The sequence below is a fragment of the Entelurus aequoreus genome, linkage group LG12 (assembly GCF_033978785.1).
Source record: "Entelurus aequoreus isolate RoL-2023_Sb linkage group LG12, RoL_Eaeq_v1.1, whole genome shotgun sequence".
In the NCBI taxonomy this organism is placed as follows: Eukaryota; Metazoa; Chordata; class Actinopteri; order Syngnathiformes; family Syngnathidae; genus Entelurus; species Entelurus aequoreus.
The window spans coordinates 30735259-30758997 of record NC_084742.1 but is presented as its reverse complement, the minus strand read 5'-3'; the positions used below and the strand labels follow the sequence as shown (position 1 = coordinate 30758997).

The 23739-nt window shown below is 37.5% G+C and overlaps 2 protein-coding genes across 4 annotated transcripts; both read left to right on the top strand.

The window, feature by feature from the left end:
• Positions 1-160: 160 nt before the first annotated feature.
• Positions 161-12673, top strand: strap (serine/threonine kinase receptor associated protein). Its single transcript, XM_062065643.1, has 9 exons — positions 161-600; positions 866-1001; positions 4333-4414; positions 4493-4565; positions 4701-4800; positions 4901-5038; positions 9052-9188; positions 10217-10366; positions 12020-12673. Exons 1-9 carry the CDS (start codon positions 489-491, stop codon positions 12079-12081), a joined length of 990 nt encoding a protein of 329 aa, XP_061921627.1. The 5' UTR covers positions 161-488; the 3' UTR covers positions 12082-12673.
• Positions 12674-15641: 2968 nt separating this feature from the next.
• Positions 15642-23179, top strand: spx (spexin hormone). 3 transcript variants are annotated; one of them, XM_062065641.1, is made up of 7 exons: positions 15642-15777; positions 19678-19919; positions 20122-20202; positions 20649-20706; positions 20776-20838; positions 21614-21700; positions 22981-23179. In XM_062065641.1, the coding sequence occupies exons 2-7, from the start codon at positions 19914-19916 to the stop codon at positions 23043-23045; spliced, it is 360 nt and encodes a 119-aa protein (XP_061921625.1). In that variant the 5' UTR covers positions 15642-15777; positions 19678-19913; the 3' UTR covers positions 23046-23179. The 3 variants fall into 3 exon arrangements, with proteins under 3 accessions (XP_061921625.1, XP_061921624.1, XP_061921626.1); XM_062065640.1 differs by having other exon boundaries at positions 15678-15777; positions 19898-19919; XM_062065642.1 differs by lacking the exon at positions 15642-15777 and adding an exon at positions 17942-18731 and having other exon boundaries at positions 19898-19919.
• The last annotated feature ends 560 nt before the right edge of the window (positions 23180-23739 follow it).

Genomic DNA, 23739 nt, shown 5'->3' with positions numbered 1-23739 from the left:
TATTAATACAATCAACAATGCATAAAATAATCTATTAAATTAATACATTTAGCTGAGGTTACTAATTTGAGGCATAGTACTGTAAGTGACAATGACAGCGCTTTATAAAATATGTTAAGTCACGCTACAGTTTTATTTTGAAAATTTCCCGGAGTGAAATCCTTCTGTGACTGGAGGAACACCGGGTCGATCACCCCCACAGCAGATGGATCACATCGCACGTTGCTAGTTAGTTGCTATTTTGTAGCTATTAGCACGGTAGCCATTCCTTTGCTGGGGAGGGAGACTCGCCGTTTAAAGTTAGACACAAAAATTACGCCTTTCATTTTCATCTGTGTATACCAAAACAGCAAATTTGAGCTCCTGTACAACGGATATCGCCGAGCAAACTTAGAGCGTGTCTTTTCCATTCGCCGTTAGCTTAGCCAGCTAGCTCGCAGCGTTAGTGCTACCCGAGTGAGGAGCGTCACCCGGCCGGCTGGAGGACCATGGCGATGAGACAAACCCCACTCACCTGCTCTGGTCACACCCGGCCTGTGGTGGACTTGGCCTTTAGTGGAATCACCCCCTATGGCTACTTCCTCATTAGCGCCTGCAAAGGTGAGACTGCCATAACATTCATTCACATATAAATGTTATTGTGTCACTGCATGACCCCAAAATATGCTGACTCACTTGTTTTATTTGATTAGTAAGTATCGTGTTAGAAGATGACTAAGTCTATAACTTACCTGTTTCACACCAATTTAAATGGAATAAAACATCTCACTGGTTTGATTTATATGCATACACATGTTGATTGCAGAATAAAGTCATTTGTGTCAAAATATGTTTCACCCAAAAGCATGTGTTTTTTTTATGTTAGATGGCAAGCCCATGTTGCGCCAGGGAGACACAGGAGACTGGATTGGAACGTTTCTGGGTCACAAAGGCGCTGTCTGGGGAGCCACTCTGAACACAGACGCCACCAAAGCAGCCACTGCCGCAGCCGATTTCTCTGCGTGAGTGGGGTGACTGTACAATCAGGCCTGTATCATAAGGTTTTATATAGTGCAATGCCTAAATGGATACAGTGGAACCAATATAAGTTAACAACCCTCTTAAGTCAACCAGCTTATTAAGTCCTGGTCCACCGTGTTGTTCTTATTACTGAAAAGTGGCCACTTACAGTAAGTGAACGTAGACACACAAGGTCGACGTAAAATTCGAATAATGCACGTCCTCGCAACTTTATGATAAAATTAGACTCTGCGCGGTGCTCAAATGTGTATGTCATGGATATAATCAAAACTTAGTGGTTAGAGTGTCCGCCCTGAGATCGGTAGGTCGTGAGTTCAAACCCCGGCCGAGTCATACTATAGACTATAAAAATGGGACCCATTACCTCCCTGCTTGACACTCAGCATCAAGGGTTGGAATTGGGGGTTAAATCACCAAAAATTATTCCTGGGCGCGGCCACCGCTGCTGGTCACTGCTCTCCTCACCTCCCAGGGGGTGATCAAGGGTGATGGGTCATATGCAGAGAATAATTTCGCCACACCTAGTGTGTGTGTGACAATCATGGGTACTTTAACTTTTAAGTTTGTTCCTGTGTAGATGAAGCAGGAACAGCAACGTGTAACAGAAACATTCTTATTACTCAAAACAATTGTAGTCCTCCCGCGTACCTCAAATCAACTTCTGGTTCATGTTTATGGCGCTAAGCTTTTTAGGTAATGTAGTATGTACTGTAAACATGGTGTGTACCTTAAGGTCTGTTTGGTATAAATCGAGTACAACATTGATACAGTATTTGTTTTAAAAACAATTATTACATTTAAATCATGTGCTTTTTGAGGTTAAGGTTCCAAGGAAAACCTAAAACATTGATAGCCAATTCATAAAGTCACGAGTTGTATAAATGTTATTGAAAAAAGCACGCCTCAGAACATTGCAACTTTTGCTGCAGCTGCGAATTCAGGTATTTTATGTGGGGGGCCATCACACAAAAAAATTGCAAAATCCTGGAGGTACTGAATATTGCTAAGCAGTGTGACAACTTAACTACCTTTTAGTTACAACAGTGACTTCCTGTTCAGCGCAAAGTAAGCTGCAAGATAAAAGTATGAAGGGGTACATAAAAAAATAAATTCACCCCGATAAATATATATTTATTTTTTTAATAGGTTGTACTCACCAGACGTCACGTCCGGCTCATTAACATTACGAGGCTCGAAGTGGTGGCCCAGCGAACAATTTGCATGTTTAGAAGAAAAATGCCCTATGCTTTTGTTGTTTTAGGCCGTTCAGATCGCGAAAAGGATAAACGTTTTGTCAGAGTTCCTCAAGATGTATTCAAGAAAGGTGAAAGATGTCAAGATTTTACAAAAGACAATGACAAAAGTGGTACACACTCCAATCCAAGGCAGCAGATCGAGTCGAAGAACACATGAGTTTGCGCTGATCACTTTGTTAAAGGTTTGTTTATTATACTGTAAATGTTTAGTATTTCCTATTTAAGTATTAATCTTGGTATTATTTGTATTTTATCTTGTTTAGGAGTTTTTAAAACACATTTTTGCTACAAGTGTTTCGTAAACCACCAACTTGCCGAGTCTAAATAAAAGAAATCAAATGTGACCAAAACTTAAAATAGTTAAGCTTTTACCAAAGGCAGCAATCATATGCTCAGCTTTCAGCACATACACAATGTTGACATCTGTAGTTATATTTTGATAAAGACGGGGAAAAACTCGTAAACGGGGCGTGCACCAACAAGGCAACAAACATGGCTGTAGACGCTAAGATAAATCATGAAATGCAACCTTACTTGAGCAAAATGATGCGTATTTATTAGGGAGAGTTATAATTTCCTTGAACCAGGCCCACACAAAGAAGTTGTAGACCTCCATGCCTTTCCTTATTTTCATGTGTTTTGCCATGTAGAATGATGTCTGGAGCACCAGATAGTTCGACATGTCTGGGAGCGCGACCAACAGAGAATTCTTGAGCTCACTCGACAAATCTTTTTTTTTGATAATGTATAGGGACAGATTACATTATTTAGTTTTTTTTGCTTGTATCTGTTTTAAGTGGTAAAATCTAAGCCCCTTGCGTACTCGAATAGTTCACACACTGTTTGCTGCAAAGTAGCCATGTTGGTTTGGTGGCCCACCACTTTTTTTTACTTCCATTCAAAAGTCACGTGACTGGCTGCAACCTATAATATTACATTTTTAAAAAATATGTTTTTAGGCCATCTTTAGAGAACCAAAAGGAGCTTTTCAAACCTTTTAAACGTTTCATCACCAATTAATACATTAAGAGAATCATGTTGAATTGAGAATCGATTTTGACTTGTCACCCCAAAAATCATATTGACTTGTCCGCCGTGTGTCCAGCCACAACCGTTCCGACAGATTTTGTAGAGCAGTGCAAAAAGAGGCTACAACAAAGTTAAACAAGACAGGAGAGGACAAAGAAGCAAGCAGGACAGACATGGAGATGGGAGGGAGTGCGACCGCCTTTAGAGACAAGAAAAAGACCTTATGGTTGAGTTTTCCATAAAATGGTCAGAGACACATATGCTTGCTTACAGGAAGTTGCTCTGTGTGTTTGTTGCGCTGTCATTTTTGTGTCTGCACCGTTATTTAATTTATTGCTGTGTCCAGCGGGATTCAAGGTTGCCATAATACATCTAAATTAGCCGGCCAGAGTGCACGAGCTGCAATTACAATAAACTCTGAAGTTATGTAGACGACCACTTAGGGCTGGGCGATATGGCCTTTTTTTAATATCTCGATATTTTTAGGCCATATCGCGATACACGATATATATCTCAATATTTTGCCTTAGCCTTGAATGAACACTTGATACATATAATCACAGCAGTATGGTGATTCTATGTGTCTACATTAAAACATTCTTGTTCATACTGCATTAATATATGCTCATTTTAAACTTTCATGCAGAGAGGGAAATCACAACTAAGTAAATTTAGCAAAACTGTATTTATTAAACAGTTATTAAGCAGTGGCACAAACATTCATGTCATTTCCAAAACAGAAAGTGCAAGATTGTCAGAGACATTTTAAAACAAGCTATAAGTGCACTTTTGTGCATGATGACACACAAGATATTTCAATAAGTGTCACATTAAAATGAGCTGTATATCAAATAGTATACTGTATGTCCTACGGTGTTGATGTGGAAAAAGTTGCTTCGGCATTTAGTTGGTGTCCTAATGTGATGCATACGCATTGCTAAATGTGCCTCAAAGATACCTGTAATTGACTCCATATATGACAAATAATCCAATTTAAATATTTTGCGTTAAATATTGTGCTTTGCAGAAAAGTGTGGGATGCAGTGAGTGGCGATGAAGTCCTCACACTGGCACACAAACACATTGTCAAGAGTGTCACCTTTACTCAGGTGGGTGGGGTGTCCTATGGATGTAATTTTGAAATGTCCCGGTTAAAAATAATATTTTACTTTTGTGACACCTCACAGGACAGCACCTGCCTGTTGACTGGAGGCAACGACAAGCTTCTGCGGATTTATGACCTCAGTAGCCCTGATGCAGGTGAGTGAATGCAAACATCTGCTTCGTTATGGATCTCCTTCATTGCAGTAGAGCACTGCCCCGTATTGGAGGCTCAACCGAAACGCAAACCCTGATATTTGTTTTACAAATGTTGTCCTCTTTTTGTATATTCAGCACCACAGGAGATTGCCGGTCATACTTCAGCCATCAAAAAGTCCTTGTGGTCTAACAACGACAAACAGATCATCTCGGCTGCAGATGATAAATCCATACGGTCCGTGAAGTGGCCGCTCTTCATTTACATTAACATGTTACCACTAATCATTCACTGATTAGGCTAATGGTGATGTAATTGGGTTATTTGGGACGACCAGACTCTGGGACAGGACCTCCATGGAGGTGGTGAAGACGCTGGCCTTTGATGCGTCCGTGAGTAGCATGGAGTACATGGCTGACGGGGAGATCCTTGTTATCACGTACGGCAAGACCATCGCATTCTACAATGCTCTCAGGTTTGTACCACTCTCACCATATTGTCCACTTTCTGCCGTAGTTGGAGAAGGATTTATTCATCCATAAATATGATAACTAGGTGTTGTCATGCAAACATTGTTTTTATTTAATTTACAAGAAAATGTTTTACGAATGAGCACAACTAAGGTTGTCAAAAGTATTTATACTTCAATATAGAGTGGGATACCAACACACAAAAATACATAGATACCTGCGTTTTTCAGTATCAAACACTTTCTTTTGCAAGCCGCCTCAATTCTAAGTCAGTGCCAAAGTAGAAATCCTGTTGTTTTAAAAGAAATACAATGTTTTCATATATTTATTTACTAGTAGAAGCCTGTTACGAACGCAGATTTAGCGCTTCTGGTTCGCCCTCGCTCATAAACAAATCATAATGGAAGTGTCGCAGTGTAGTAGGGATGTAACAATAGATGTAACAATAAAAAACAGTGGTAAAACTCAGCTGTTAATATTATCGTATTAAACTAAAATGTTTGAAAAACTGAATGATAACCACACTTTGATAAACTTATGCTTGCTAGCTGGATTGAATGCTAACATGAACACAAGACATTAATTTATTTCCCTATTAAGAAAAATCATACCCCAATCAAGGGGGGGTCTTGGTGAACTGTCATTGGGGGCCTGAGAGGCAAGAGACTTGCAGTATTAGCGTCTTTTTTAATTCTTGGGCGATACACAAGCCTCCAGCTTGGTGGCAGCGCTGCTCGAAATAATCAACAGGCTCAACCAGGAAATATGACAAAGTAAAGATAAGTTGTCAAGGAGTGGTGTGAGAAAAACAATACACAAGTCTTCAGCTTGATGGCATCAAAGGGGAATTGCACTTTTATTTGGAATTTTGCCTATTGTTCACAATACTTATGAGAGACAAGAAGACAAAAGGTTTTTGTTTTCGCTTTCTAAAGTATAAAAGTTGGCTCGTTTTAGGTGGCTAGCAATGCAGCTAATCGGAGCAATCATTTCTACCTCTAAATCACTTTAAAAACGCATTAAAAAATCGCCAACAATATTTAATTTACGTTCCGTAACCTGTATAATAACAAAACTTTAGTGACATTGTTATTGTAAGAGCGAACACTAAGGAACTCTTTTTGTAGCGTAGTAACACATCGGCGTGCCGTAAAAGCTAACTACGGAAAGAAATAAGCTGGCTTCTACGTCAACACGAAAAGCGTTTGAATTTGTAATGCACAACACAATTCGGTAAGACAACAATCTGTACTGACTGAAAAACATAAACAATAATTTTACAGTATCCATAAAGTATTAGCCCACATTTCATGTTTTGTTTGTACACAGCTAGCCCGACAGCGTATGCACTGTAGTGTACGGTGAAGTGCTGCGTGTATTATGAACAATGGCAGTGTTTCCCACACATTCATTTATTTGTGGCGGCCCGCCACGAAAGAATTACGTCCGCCACGACTCGGATTTCCTCATTTTTATTTTCGGGATTTGAATGCATTTATTTTGAAAGGACAGCTGGAGAGAGACGGGGGAGGGGGGAGAGAGGGTGAGAGGGGGGATTGACGCGGAGCAAAGCGACTGTCGGGTGGGGTCGAACTGGGTCGCCGCCGCAGCGGGTGCTCTACCAGGTGAAATAGGTTATAGCTGCATCGCTCGCGGCTCGTCATATATGTAACGTTAATCCGCGATTTCACAGAGCGTTTCACTGACGGTGAGCAGCCTGACGCTGCTTCATTAACACCGCCGCTCGCTGTTTGACTCGGGGGCCGGGGCAGACGCACGCAGTAACAGTCACCTGTTACCATACCGACGAGCTAACGTGTCCAGGTTATAACTGTAATATTCATAGCCAATGAAGACCCTATGTTGGATGAGTGGCATTTTAATCAGGCGTCTGTTTAGGCAACTACATGCTCAAGGTGGCCTGGTAGGGGACACAGCTAACGGTAGAGAAGTTGGATGTAGATGACCTGTTGGAATAAAAGCACAACTCAAAGCCTGAAGAAATCGTCCTGCAGTTTATTCCATACATGGGAATATTACAATAACCCTGTTGTCAATAAACACACATGGAGACGGTGCTTCAGATACTAATACTAATTTGATACTGTAGTAGTTATCTTTTGTGTATTTACAATGTAAAATGGATGGATGGATGGATGAATGGATGGACGTTTAAAACACAACTGTTATTATTAATTAGTAAATATACATTTTTTGAGTCTTTTTAGAGAAAATCATATAATTGTAGTAAATTATGCAAGTTACTCAATGATGTCATGGTGACCACGCCCCCACCGCCACAGGTATCTTGGCAGTTTATGGGAAACACTGAATGGTATAGTGACTCACTCGATGGACAGTTGTCCGTTTGGTCAAGCTGGCCGGGGACGTTTCCAGTTGATTTGGGCACTCCCAATAATTCGGCATAGCTTGACTCAAAAGTTCCAGATTTGCAGCTTGACCAAATCGCACCGACCTCACTCTCTTGGCTTCAGTCTGCTCCAACGTTTCACCCTCTTCTTCGTGCTCGCTTCTATAAGCAGCAGTCCATCCTCCGTTCGTATATTCAGCTTCAAAAAGATAAGGTTGTGAATCGTCATTTGTCCAAAAATGGTCGTCTTTTTTTGTCTGTTACCAAGTCTGCCATTATTAGAACACACTCCGAAGTACGAACACACAGTAGATGCCGGAAGTTGAATGTGCGCTGCTACGGAAACGGAAATAAATGCGCCAGAGAAGGAAGTCCTGCTATTGATTAAAATGACCAAAATACGGTAAATATTGTACATATTACATATTATTATGACTGTGTCTGTTACTACATTATATATATACTTGCAGTGTGTATATAAAACGTTGATGGAGGGTTTTGAAGTTGTTTTAGAGGGCTCTGAAGGCTACATCAGTGGCTCCCATTAGCCGCATCTTTCAAGCGTTTATCATCTTTAAAATCCTTAAAAAAAAAAAACATTTGTTGTTTTCTCTCATAGTGATTGTGATCGATAGGCAAAATTCCCCCAAAAAAAGTGCAGTTCCCCTTTAAGGTGCTGGCGCCAGCAACACAAAAAGTGGTTTGTACGGATAATAAATATTAGGTTCTCCTCTCAATCCTTATTAAATTTAGGGCTGGCATGAAAAAAAATTATGTCCAAGACCAAAAATAGAGAGGCACTGCCCCAATCTAACCATGTACAAACACATTACTGTCTGAACAACTAAGATATTGCAGTAGAGCAGTGCCCCACAAAGTGATCGATCTATACTCAACATTGTCAAGGCGATGAAAAGGTTGACACTGACGTAGGTGAACTCGCGTGATGTCACATAAACTGGACATGAGGCAAAGTGAACACATATTACAAAATGTTGTCATTTGGCAACACTTTAAACACTACTGCTATACTTATTCCACCAGGAAGACCAAGTGTGGCTTGGTGACCGTTTGTTGAACTAGACTTTTTTATTTTTGCACATTGTACAAAAAAACCCCAGCAAAAATGTAAAAATAGAGCAAAAAGGTATAACGTAATGAGAAAAGGCTGAAATGTTGATTGTAATGAATACAAACATAAAGATTAGTCAAATATGTTTTAGCCTTATTAGCTTATTTCACTACAAATTACATGATGTCACACTATCACCATATTGAAAGAATATTAAAAACAAAATTGTTAGTAAAATTTAAAAGTACATGGGTATCGTATGGACTCCTGAAATTCTGGCATTGTGATAACACCAAGTACGAAGACTTGATGAGTTAACATGAATGGATTAGTTGAGCAAGTTCTACTGTAGTCTTAAATGCTAATTGATGTTCTAAAAATGTGAGGGTTGCTTAAAAGCGAGAGTACACAAGAAAAGAAGAAAAAAAACAATTGGCAAGTGCAGTCATCGGAGCAATACTGCTGTACAAAACATGATCCGATAAAGACCCCACCCACAAAATTGTGTATAATACTGATGTGGCAACACTTACTGTCAGTGTTTATTGCTTTATTCAATCATGTTCATTTTTCAGCCTGGACCTGATCAAGGCAGTGGAGGCTCCAGCTCCCATCAACTCGGCGTCCCTCCATCCAGATAAGGACTTTTTTGTTGCTGGTGGCGAAGACTTCAAGCTCTATAAATTTGACTACAGCACCAAGGAAGAGCTGGGTGAGGACCTGATTTTACGTGCGTGCGTGTGTTAGGGGATTGGGCTGCAAGGCTAATATTAGTTGACTAATGCAATCGCTCCTCTACAGTTGTATTTGGGGTGCACAGTGTGTGTGTTGCGGCGATTGTGCTGATAAAGAATACAATTACACGCACACATGTAGCATAGCTGAACGTATTACAATTACCCCATCACAATACATATTCCAAACTTCCAAACTAAGAAAACAATAGTCTCCAAATAAATCCACAAAGTTGAAAGACTTGTCATTTATAGGGCTGCAACATTATTATAAAATTATTCGACAGCTTTGTTATTGTCGACAGGTTGATTTATAAAATTTTAATTGATAGACTGTTTATATTTACACTTTTATTGAGTAAAATAATTACATTTAGTTGCAATGATTTGATAATTGCAACTAAATAACAGTACTGAATAAAAAATACTGTTTGCACTGAATGTCATGATGTATAAAAACATTTTATACTTTAAAGTCTATTGATTTTTTTTCACTTTGGGTATGTAGTTTGTGGAATAAAGTAAAACCATGTCTTTGTCAGTAATTATGTTTCTTTTGTTACAATTGAATTTACTATATTACAATGAGTTAAAATCAAGCCGTGGACACAATGTGAAACTCAAACGTGTACAGATCATAAGCAATAATCGTTCGACTAGTCGAAAAAATAATCACTGACGAGTGGACTATTAAAATAATTGTTCGTTGCAGCGCTAGCCATTTAAATATGTGATCACTCCACATCGGATACAGAGAGCAGAAGATACATTATAAAGGTGACCATGTCAAGACAGGAATGACATTGTCGTGTGAATAAGATTAGCATAACCATTTTATTTAAATAATAAATAGACCTGTTCTATATAAAAAAGTCCTCTTTAAATTACTTAGGTTGTAATCTGTCTCCTTTCTGCCTGTGATATATGTAACGATACAGTACATCTTTGTAATTTCATCTGTTTAGTGAGCGCAGTCCATGTGCCTAATGCCATTGTCTCTTGCTAGAATCCTACAAAGGTCACTTTGGTCCTGTGCACACTGTTCGCTTCAGCCCCGATGGCGAGCTGTACGCCAGCGGCTCTGAGGACGGCACTCTTCGTCTGTGGCAGACCGCAGTGGGGAAAACCTATGGCCTCTGGAAATGCGTTCTTCCTGGTAAATCTTTTTTTGTACTAGCAAATGCTGCTCTTATCAAAAAGCAAACGATAGAGAATGGTTGTGTAGTATGAAGCATGTTAACTGTAGCTTTTAACACTCATTAGTCACAAACATACAACATTGGGGACACTGGCACAATGTGGAGCGCAGACTACAGGCTGACATTTTTTCTGTAACCACATAGGTCATGAGACTCCCACGGGAATATTGCGGGATGGAAGTCATCTTTACTATTACGTGATTGGGACAGTACAATGTTAAACGTGCCGTATTTGTCGGACGATAAAGCGCACTTAAAATTTTGTCAGTGCGCCTCACTGTCGATTTTTTATTTTTTTGCACCTAATGTAAGGATTAATTTTGGTTGTGCTTACTGACCTCAAAGCATTTTTATTTGGTACATGGCATAATGACAAGTATGACCAGCAGATGGCAGTCACACATAAGAGATAGTGTGGACTGCAGGCTGACGCCCTCTGTTTAATAAATGACGCAAGCAAGTACTTGTAAGCAAGCAACCTCAAAATGTTGATGTTTTTTTGAGAAATAAAAACATTACACACGGCGCTCAAAAATCTGTCACAATGTTTTAGTATGACTTTACTAAGCTACGAAGCCGCACCGCTTAATGGATTGTTGGCGCATTACGGCTACTGTAGTCAGATGTACTGTGCTTCAACATAAGGGTATTATGTTGTGTGGATAAGGACCCCAAAATGGCACTTATTAGGAGACACATTGTCTGGCGTTTTCGTTTCGACCTATTACGCAAAAACAACTTTTCTTAACTATTGGTTTCTACTGTTGTGTATTTTGAAGTCTCGAAAATGTGTGCACGTCCGCCAGTGAAGCCCACCCTAAAGTCAATACGCTCTTTCTCTATCCTCTTGTTGTGGGACATTCATCCTCCGCTGTTGCCATTTCTAATATAAGGTATCGTTCAGTTCTAACTTAAATGTGTACGTAGACTCGCTATGCAAGCGCTACAAACTACCGGTACAACAAAGATTGCGGGGAGAAGACGCTGTCAAAGTGGAGCCACGTACAGTAAATAAGACCGCCCACAAATTGGCCCATCTAAAGAGACGATAAGAAAGCGGCTTGAAAATGGTCTGTAAAACAATCTATGCAACATTTTGACTAAAGAACCACCATTACATGTTATGTAGACCACGAGGAAGTGTTTTAAATGTAGAAAAAAATCATAGTATGACCTCTTTACTGCGCCTTATAATCTGGTGCGCCTTTTGTACGAAAATAGACCTAAATAGACCCGTTCATCGACAGTGCGCCTTATAATCAGACAAATTAGGTGTACCAGACCGGAGCGGGTATCAACCAACGGGAAACAGAAGCTAAGATAGGGCCAACATTTTGTAGTCATCTGTCGTCTGTGTGAGTAACATAAGCCAAAAGAACTACACGGCCCAGAAGGCAAGAGTGTTACTAGCCAGCAATGTAGGGAGTGCCAATATAGAAACTGATGTGGTAAAATATGATTTACAATGAAGAGTAAGAAATAACACATCCATCCAACTCATTGGTGTAAGTTACAAATGTGCGTAATTAACACTTCTTAAAAAGTTTTTTTTCATGGTGCAATTATCAATACTAAATCTTTACCTTTTGACTTTTTGTGTGACTCCTTAGAGGACCTCGGAGCAGAGAACACTGAGCAGATTTATACCACGCCCCCTGAGATAAAAGTCTAAAAAGATGAAAAATTATTTGGAAAATGCACACAGAGGTTGCAAAAAAACAAACAAAAAAAACAGAACGGTGGTCCAGGGTTGTGGGTTCAGGCCCCAGCAAGGAGCGGAGTCCAGAGCATCTCCATCTATCAGGAACTGATGTGGATATTATGGCTGACTTGTCGGTCACAGACATGTGTGCACACACACGGTTTATGCAGGCATGTGGACAAGGAGGACGACAGAGTAAAGCAGTAGAGCTTATTGATTGTTTTGTTCATGGCTGCCTGCTTTCTCTCTGATAAGCCGAGTTGTGTATGTCTCCTTAAACATTTGTCCTTTTAGTTGATATCATATTTCAGTATTTCATAACCAGCTAAAGACCTTTTTTGTTCTCAGTTCATGGTCACAATATTGCTAACTTTGTGAGGAACTTTTGGCTTTAAGAGTTTGCAGTAGCTGCTCGCCTTAAGAGAAAAAAAAAGTTAATTGTACAAGTAAAAGAATGTTTTGTGACAAAAGTGGAAAGGGAAAGAAACAAAATGTCACTTTTTCTTTGGGTTTGTTTATGATCCATTGGTTAAATAAAGAAATACGTTTTATTTCAAGGTAATACACACAATTTCAGTGTTGCTTTATTTCATGTTGCAGATAGAATAACAGTTATCTGTGAATTTGTATCTTTTTAAATAAATTGGCACTTTTATGCCCGCTTAGAAATAAAGACAACTTTGTACTCGTACTTTTTAAACTTCTTACATCGTTTCTTCTAATCCAATTATTTCTTTTTGCCGGTGAATCCTTGTTAAATAAATTCAACACTGTTAGATCATTGGTGTATTTGAACAATTGTCTAAATATGCTCAAATATGGTATACGACACACCTAAAACATTCATATTGATAACTTTCAGATTGATTGTTTTGAAAAGACAAATTCTCATAGTGCTTTTGTCCATAGTGCATGTTCTAAAAATAAACTAAATTCATTATTAATTGCATATTTTTAGATATACACCAGGCTTAAAAACAATGAAACATGTTGAACAATACTTGAAATGCCCACACAATAATTTAAAATGAAGCGGTCATTCTCTGGGGACCTTATGAATTATGTCCCTCATAAAAACACTTTAAAGTATGGTGAAATGTATATTATACTGCTTTGTACTTGACGTGAACTCTTAAGAGGACACGTTTTAGTTGTCATGTGACCATCACAAGATGCCCCACAATAACAGCATGTCAGTTAACACTTCTTTCTTTTTTTTAACTAAAAATCCCATTTTAATGCTTTGATGAGATGTTGAATATTAAAATGCAACTGTTGCTATATTTCTAAAATACATTTACCGTATTTTTCGGACTATAAGTGGCAGTTTTTTTCATAGTTTGGCGGGGGGTGCGACTTATACTCAGGAGCGACTTATGTGTGAAATTATTAACACATTACCGTAAAATATCAAATAATATTATTTAGCTCATTCACGCAGACTAGACGTATAAGATTTCATCGGATTTAGCGATTAGGAGTGACAGATTGTTGGGTAAACGTATAGCATGTTCTATATGTTATAGTTATTTGAATGACTCTTACCATAATATGTTACGTTAACATACCAGGCACGTTCTCAGTTGGTTATTTATGCGTTATATAACGTACACTTATTCAGCCTGTTGTTCACTATTCTTTATTTATTTTAAATTGCCTTTCAAATGTCTATTCTTGGTGTTGGGTTTTATCAAATAAATTTCCCCCAAAAATGCGACTCATACTCCAGTGCGACTTATATATATGTTTTTTCATTTCTTTATTATGCATTTTCGGCAGGTGCGACTTATACTATACGGTATATGAAACAAGTTGGGAAAATATCGCTCAGGCTAATTCTCGCCTTGCTATGAAGTTACTTATTTGCCAAAATACTTGTAAGATAAAAATTTCACTTTTTCAATGAATGAGTACATTTGTGGTAACGGGAGCTCGGTGAACTACAGGGATCTGGCGAGAGTCAGGTTCCATTTGTGGTAGGCCAATATAAAACGTTGTTATTTTCAAATGACTACTTTTATCAGTGTAACAAACTGGTATTTCAGGGGGTAAAAATGTTAAAGGTTTTGCGTGTTTTCCAGTGGTATAGTGCAACGTTCACGGTGCTTCACTTTTTTTTTTTTTTAACATTGTTACAGCTTTGTTTCAAAATTAAAAGTATTTCCTCAAAAATTGTTCTACTGCATTGTATGAAAAACTAATACATCACAAAGTATGCACATGCTTTTGCCCAATAATAGGCATACAATCTTTGGGCAGTTACTTTCCGACACCATTACGCTTTGCAACACCTCAATCTCCATCTGTTGTGAATAGTAAGAAGATTCAAATCTGGGCTCTGGCTGATCCACTCAAGGATATTCTCAAAGTTGTACTTTAATATCTGCGCTTGTGTTAAGAATCGTTGTCCTGCTGAAAGATGAACTAAAGAGCTCAACCAACTGGATTGACCTGCGGTGGTCTCCAATGGTTCTGCAGAAACATCTCAAAGATGATCAATGGAAACAGGGTGGAGCTAAGCAAAATGTTTACATTAATGGGAAAGGGTGTGCATACTTTTGTGATTTCCCAAAAACTGCTTTCATGTTATCACGACCTGTGAATTTAATCCCATGTGGGGGACAAGGTAGCACTAAGGGTTAAGTGGAAGTCTTTGACACAGACACTCATTTACTCATGTCGAAAGTGCCTGCAAGTCTTGAAATAATGAAAATCGGTTAAGTGAAACCAGATTTAGGATCAATAATATTTTTAAGCAAGATAGATGCTAAAAAGCCAAAGTAAACTGGCAATGAAACATGACACTACCTTCTAATGGTTGGAAGAAAGCTTGTCAATCAATTCAAAGCATGAACAAACAGCCATTTGATTGCAAAGAGAGAAGGGAAATAAGAGCCAACAGTGCCATCAAGTGGCCAACACACAAAAACGCACATTATTGCTTTAAAGGTCAACACAGCAGTGTTAATAATGCGTTGACTAAAAATGTTCGTCAGAGTTATCGTCAGCTACCCATTTTCCCCTGACTAAAATAGGACGACAACGAGTCAAAACAAATGCACGTTTACGAAAACAATGACAAAATTAATTGTCAATTTAGTCGCCGAATAAAAACGAGACAAAATAACTGACAGAGGAAATCCAATCATATTTTTTTCGTCTTGAAGTAGGTGGGACAAGTTATGAATCTATCCAATCACAGTGGCATGCCGGAGAGGGGCGGTGGTAAATCATGGCAGGGATCCAATAAGAGCTACAACTACGAAGACAGTGTTTTGATTTTTTTTACCGGGAAACAAGACTACATTGTAGGGAAGTAACAATAAACGGTAATAATGATGACGGCTAAACACTCCTGTATTACCCATTTCAATTAAAATGATCTAAAAACCGATAACTGCACTTTTATAAACTCACGAGCCACAGCGGAATTACTGGTGCTGTCACGCCAAATTTCTTCCCCCTACAAACCCCCCCCCCCCTTTACTTCCGGGGCTGCGTCCAATAAAATCCTTGGACCTTAACCGGCACGGGACTGTCCTGTTTCGCGCCTGTACAAAAAAAAACAATAATCGATTTCTTCAGATTCCAGCAGCTGTCAAAGACGAAGTATCCTTCCTGCGACGGGCAGTCAAAGCCGAAGTGCTATCGATCGCTGTCAATGACGTAAGAGGAAACATGACCACGGAAGTAAATGGGGGGGGCGGTTGTAGGGGGAAGAAATTTGGCGTGACAGTGCCAGCTCGCTAGCTTGAATGCTAACATGAAAACAAGAGACATGTTTCTCCCTGTTAAAAACAACATATCTCAATTTAAACTTCTATAAACATATTACTGTCTGAGCAACTAAGAGAGAATATAGGACCCACTTTGTCAAATATGATGACGTCATATAATTTTAGTACGAAAAAATAATTCAACAAATTTTAAGTCCCGCCCCTGACTTCCGGTGTGTATGTCCTGTCTTCTGACGTCCTATGATTTGACCGATCAATTTATGAAAGATGTGTCCTTTCATCGCTATATATTTACTATATTTAATTTGACAGGTCTTTGAAATATTAACAAAATTATCTATATATTTACTATATTTAATTTGAAGTTATTGCGGCTGTAGTCATTGTGTGTTTTGAGTGTAGGCTTGAAGGGGTCTCGTGTTCTTAGTAAGGGTTTTTTTTACAGGAAGTTTAGGGGTCCTATATTGATCGGTCAAATCATAGGATGTCAGAAGGCAGGACATATACACTGGAAAACAGGGAGCGGGACTTTAGTTTTTTTGTATAAAATGTATATGACGTCATCACTTTTTGACAGAAAGTGGGTCTTATATTCTCTACTAAGCTATTCAGTTGCGCACACTGAACCTACAAGCTCTGCTCTCTGAGCACGGAATTATAATGATCGATCTTTCCTCAGAGAAAAAGAAACAAAGTGTTTTTTGCGTTCAAGTACCACTGAACAGAGAAGGACAGATAAAACGCCTGCCAGAGGTGATACATAATTATAATTGATTTTATTTGTTAAACACTTTTTATTTAAGTAAATCTTAAAGTGCTACAGTACAAACAAATATTTACAGTACAAACATAAACAATTAGCTATTAAAACAGATACAACACTAAGACTAAAACACTTCAGTGAAACAAACACATGAAATGCAAAATAGTGTTTTTTCTAACAGTGTGTTATTTTAGTTATGTTTAATAGGCTTTTTGGGCACACTCAATCACATAACACCGATATTCCGTCATACTGTGCATCTTAGCCAGCCGGACCTTGGTATAATAGGTACGATGTATTAGCTTGCACTGAATAAGGCTGTCTAACACAAATAGAAGACTTGTGAACTCTATTTAGAAGTTTGGTCCAGCTCTCCTCAGAAAGGGTCACTCCTAAGTCACACTCCCAAAGTGACTTAATTGAAAATCAGAGATTCAGGGCGTAAATTACATTTTTTTATTGTAAATATGTGTAATTGATCCTTGTAAAGTCGGAAATGGTGTCAAAAAAGCGCCTAAAACTGTGTCAGTCATAAATTTTGGAAACCTTGGAAAAGTATTATGAACAAAACTCCGGATCTATAGATACGTATCTAAAAAAAATTGTTGTATAGGTAGTGAGAATTATTACAAAGTTGCTGGAAAGTGGCAAACATGTTGTCAATGTATACATCTTTAATGTTGTTGATCCCCAGACTTAACCATCTTAAAAAGGCACTATCGACAAGAGAGGGACGGAAAGCATGATTAGCAGTAATGAGTGCAAGACTAAAAATAGTCTGTAAACCAAAATAGCGCTTACACTGAACCCAAATACTGAATGAGTTTTTTTTACGATTGGCTTTTTCAAAAAAGCAGAAGTAGAAAAGTGGATGGGAGAGTGAACCAGAGCACTAAGAGAGACTGGTTTTGTTGAGTTAGCCTCCATAACCAATAAGGATGTCCGATAATGGCTTTTTGCCGATATCCGATATTCCGATATTGTCCAACTCTTTAATTACCGATACCGATATCAACCGATACCGATACTGATATATACAGTTGTGGAATTAACACATTATTATGCCTAATTTGGACAACCAGGTATGGTGAAGATAAGGTCCTCTTTTTTTTAAATTAATAATATAAAATAAGATAAATAAATTAAAAACATTTTCTTGAATAAAAAAGAAAGTAAAACAATATAAAATCAGTTACATAGAAACTAGTAATGAATGAAAATTAGTAAAATTAACTGTTAAAGGTTAGTACTATTAGTGGACCAGCAGCACGCACAATCATGTGTGCTTACGGACTGTATCCCTTGCAGACTGTATTGATATATATTGATATATAATGTAGGAACCACAATATTAATAACAGAAGGAAACAACCCTTTTGTGTGAATGAGTGTAAATGGGGGAGGGAGGTTTTTTGGGTTGGTGCACTAATTGTAAGTGTATCTTGTGTTTTTTATGTTGATTTAATTAAAAAAAACAAAAACAAAAAAAAAACGATACCGATAATAAAAAAACCGATACCGATAATTTCCGATATTACATTTTAAAGCATTTATCGGCTGATAATATCGGCCGGCCGATATTATCGGACATCTCTAATAACCAACCATGACGGAGGGAGATCAAATGCTTCATAGCCAATATTTAAGAATTCTAATGTTGGTTGCCCAGTAATAAAATCTAAAGTTTGGTAGTGCTAATCTTCCCGACGATTTGGCTTTCTGTATTAATTGTTTACATAATCTGTGAGTCTTTTCATTCCAAATTAAGTGTAAAATCTGACTAATCTAATTTACGAAAGGACTGAGGGAGAAAAAGGGTTAAACATTGGAACAAATGAGAAAATCGCGGCAGTACATTCATTTTAACAGAGTTGACACAGGCCACCGTAAATAAATTAAGTGAGGACCAGCAGTCAAAATCTCCCTGGATTCTGGACAACAGTGGAACAAAGTTGGCTTTATAAAGCTTTGCAAGCGTATGTGTGACCCGGACACCCAAGTAGGTGAAACTTTGCAAAGCAATTTTAAAGGGAAAATGGTCAGAGCTTGTTGGATTTCCCTCAGCCAGACATCACGGAATTCACAGGCACAATACACAAAAAAGAAGCAGCACACGACAGGTCAGTAAAAATGATGGTAGTGTTGACGGCTGGAATTAGTAAAAATATAAAGATGAGGTGACGACTTGTCCAGGGTGTATCCCGCCTTCGGCCCGAATGCAGCTGAGATAGGCGCCAGCACCCCCCGCGACCCCGAAAGGGACAATTGGTAGAAAATGGATGGATGGATGGATAAAAATATCCACAGAGCACCCGCAAAGCATGCCTTGCACAGACCATGCTCAACCGGAAGTCAGCATGTTAGCTTTTTTAACTAATTTTTACAGGTTTGCCCCTCAGGGTCATATAATTTGATGCTTGGCGCACGTTAAATGTTAGCACGCTGACGTTAGCATTTTATCATGTTTACATTAATGTGCTAGCTTTTCCTGCTCAATTTGCTGAAATGCTCTTTAGAGTCGCATATTCTGTTAATCAACGCTATCTAGCCGGAGCTGCCCATTAGCGTTTTAGTTTGGCTCTGGCATTTCAGCAGTCATACGCTTTAATTCTTAAAATGTGTATGTTCTAGTTATAACAATTATTTGACAACATTGAACTGTGTGGTTTGCTAAATTTAGACATGAGTTTTCGAATTCTACTTTTCATACTTGCATTCTAATTTATAAGAACACAAAAATACAAAATTATATATATACATCCCTACTCCTATTTTAGGTTTTTGGGTGCTTTTAGGCCCAAATTTGTTAATAAACTAAGTCAAAATATTATAAAAAATTAGGAGTGCAAACCTGAACCCAAACTGCAGTCCAGCACCATTTCTTATTATTGTTTAGTTCCATCGGCTCCATCTTTCATTTTATCCATGTTTGCTTCTGTGCTCAAGGGGCACGTGTGAGTATTTCTATTGACTGTCACCATGCAGTCATTGTGAAGAACTGCGCTGTCCATTAATAGAGAGAGAGACCTGCTTATGAACACATTTTTAATTCAGAAATATTTACAGTGGCGTGCAATCAATGAACAAAGCTGAATGGATGTGTGGCGTCTATTTATTCGTTCATCACATTGACGTGACCTATCGCTTGCTGACGTCCTGAAAGAGAGCAGTGGGATGTCCACAATCCACCACCCCCACAACCCCCATGACAATATAAATACAACAAGGCGGATGAGCAGCACAGGCAAACTAACCTTTTCACCCTTCTTTACTCCACTTCTGGAAGCCACATCACTTTCACCATGAAGGTAAGTCAATTATAAAGATATTTTTAATCAACTTTTAACAATATCTTGATTATTTTTGCACTATTAGCCAGCACTCATGCTAATATTTTAGACCTACTTGCATGCCCCAAAGAAGACATTATGAATTTTGTAAGCAGTAAATATGGCGACTCTCCAAAATTGACATATTTTATTGTATTCAAATGCTTCTTTTCTCCCACAGGGTTTGAAGTCCATGACTTTAACGTATGTTCTCACACTCCTACTGGCTGCATTTGTCACGCAAACCTGGAGTGCACCAAAGGTGATATTAATATAAAATACAACTTAATTTAATAAACATTTGTTTTGTTTTTAAGCTAGTTATTTTCTACATTGATTAGATTCATTTATTATATTTATTAATTATTACTTGCTCTAAGGTGTTTGTGGTTGCTGCTTTAAAAATATATATTTTTTAAAACAATTGACAGAATGCACAAGTTATACAATTATTTAAAAAATAATTTATATTAAATGTGTGCAGCATACATTTTTTTGAATAAGTTATTTTTATTTTCATTTATTTGTATTTATATAGTAATATTTTTATTATAAAGATTGAACATTTTAAAATGTTAATTGGTTAATTCATCTTTTTTTTTTAATTAAAAAAATATGTATTAGAATTTTAAAATAAATAAATATTTTGTCATTTTTATTTATTTTCTAAAAAGACGTAGAATACATAATTTTATTTCTCCTTTTAAGGCTTCTTTCCAAAGGAGAAACTGGAGCCCGCAGGCTATGCTGTACCTCAAAGGCACTCGTATGTACATATTAAATTATTTGGATTATCTTGCAATTTTAATAACGTGCACTTTTTTTTTTTTTTTAGAAGGACGCAGGTTCATCTCAGAGGACCGAAAAGAGGGTGATGTGTATGACACATTACACTTAGGTATGATAATATTTTACTACACTTAATTATGAGAATGATACATTTTTGGAATAATTCTGTCAATATTAATGCTATCCATTCATCCATTTTCACTTTTATTTTTATATTAAAAGCTCAAAGATTATCCTTTTTTCGTGCACTATTTGGAAATGAGTAGAGATATCACATTTAAAAGAAACAAAAAAAACACTTTACCTCACTCTTCTCGAGTCATTTTTTACTTTAGTAATTTATTTATAAAAAATCATTATTATTGATGATTAATTTTATACAGTATGTAACTACAAAAAAAATTATAACATAATAATATAAATAATCATTACTAAATAAAGCAATTTGTGTAAATTAATTAATTAAAAAAAATCAATATTGTTAATATAATAACTATTTTTAATCTCCACCGTTTCTGCTTTTCCCCGTCAAGGTTTGCCACAGTGAGTCAATCAGCATCAGTGGTTTTAGTTTTGTTTTACACTGCACTCCCTTCCTGGCGCAACCCTGGCCGGGAATGATACCCTAAACTGCTATGAAAAGCATAAATGTGTACAATTACACACAAGGGATAAAAAAACACAATATATTATTATTTAAAAAATATTAAATTGTATTGTTTTATATTAATCACATTTTTGCCTAAGGTTGGTTTTACACCCTTAAGTACTCTAATACTGTAATATAGTGTAGAACATGTTCAATGATATTTGGTTTTAGCATAGTAAATTTGCAGGTTGAAGGTTTAAAAAAGGTACGATGGGCTGGTTTTTTTAACTTTCAGAGACCCGTAGCCAGAACACAGAAAAGCTGAGCGTGGATCAAGCCGCCACTGTTTTACTCAACTTTTTGCAGCAAGCCAGGGATGGAGGTGAGAACAGAGTTTACTGAATTAAAAGTATTGAGAGCGTCTATGATTACAGGACCTTGACTGTAACCTGAGGGACACAACTATGGGGAAAACAAGATGCTATAAAACGTATTGGTTCAATGATAGTCATAAGGCAAATGAAGCAGCTTTAAATGTTTAATTTGGTGTAATGTTGTCGCATTTCAAAATAATTTCCGTATATGTCCAAACTTTTCGCATTAGCAGACTTACGGTTGTCGACATAACCGAAACCAGTCAGCGCTTCCACTTTTACTTGTGACTTTGGCCACAGACGTAAAAAGAATGGCCGATAATTAAACATTGTTTTTAACCTACGGTAGTTTGTTGACATTTGTAACATTTCTGCTTTTTAATTTCGTTGTATGTCGTAAATACAATGACTATAAAACTTTTATGCACACGCAAGCCTTTCTTCTGGTGGCTAAGAAGCAAAAATAAATAAGTAAATGAGTGCAGTTTACTTTGTTACCGCTATGCTTTTATTTTTAAGTTTATTTTGCATTGAACAGGAAGTCACTGTGTACATGTACCTGTATAATGCTAGCTAACTAGACAATAGTTGTGTTTTTAATAATAATAATAATAATAATAATAATAATAATAATACCTGGGATTTATATTGCGCTTTTCTAAGTACCCAAAGTTGCTTTACATGTAGAACCCATCATTCATTCACACCTGGTGGTGGTAAGCTACTTTCATAGCCACAGCTGCCCTGGGGTAGACTGACGGAAGCGTGGCTGCAATTTGCGCCAACGGCCCCTCCGACCACCACCTATCATTCATCATTCAATTCACCGGTGTGAGTGGCACCGGGGGCAAGGGTGAAGTGTCCCGCCCAAGGACACAACGGCAGTGATTTTTTTTTTTTTTTTTTTTTTTTTGATGGTAAGAGGCGGGGAGCGAACCTGCAACCCTCAGGTTTCTGGCACGGTTGCTCTACCCACTACGCCATGCCGCCCCATTTTGTTGTTGTTTCACACTTAGTGATAATGATGAAGTTACGACACTACAAAAATACTACAACATATGTCAACAAACAGAAATTCCCTTTTTGGGGTCTCAAACTTTGTAGACAAAAGCGGTCTACCATGTATGTTGATGTTGAAAGTCAGTGTCTTTCAATATGATGAAATATGCAGGTTAACTCTGTATAAACTTATACTAGACAGCAAATTACATACCATTTTGATATAACATATTGTGTTATATATAATAATAATAATATGGTGATGCTAACGTCTTTCTTGTTCTTGTAGCGGATGAAAACCCAGATGAGATGTACTTCCAGGAGATGCCGGTGTGGAAGAGAGAATACTTCTAAGTACTCCTTTAAAATATGATGGAGAAGAAAATATGTTTTTGTACATTATGTAGATGATACAAGTATATTTCAAATGTGATGTTTTAATAAACGATAAATAAAATAATATTATCTCAAGTTGGACTGCTCTTTACACTCCCAGCAAGGGATACCTGCACAATATAATACTAATAATACAACAAATCTGCCAGTCCAAAACCATTTTATTTATTAAGCTATTATATTTGTATTAAAATTAATTAGATTGTGTCCAGGGTGTGTATATTGGTATTGTGTGCTAGCTTACTATACATGATCAGGCATCAAGTGAACACAAACGGTTAAAGGTACACACTAGCAAATACAAACAATGGGTTTTTACTCCTATTTTTTAAGAAGGAAAAAGTAATGTTTGGTTGCAGCAGTGGTTAGAAAAAGAGCAGGTTTGCATTTGCAGTCCAGCATACAGTATATCCACTGACTATTGGCTGCAAAGTGCACATTTCAGCTTCACTTGACTCACTTTAAACCCAGTTATTAAGCAAAAGTAAAAATAGGTAACTTCTATGAAAAATAGTTCTGTTTATGTCGACGTGTGTCAAGTAAAATTAACGTTATTATCTCTAAGCAGCATGCACACAGGGACTTCCTATTTAGTGCAAAGTAAGCTTCAAACTAAAAGTAGTACTGTATTAACCTGGATATTATCAAAACA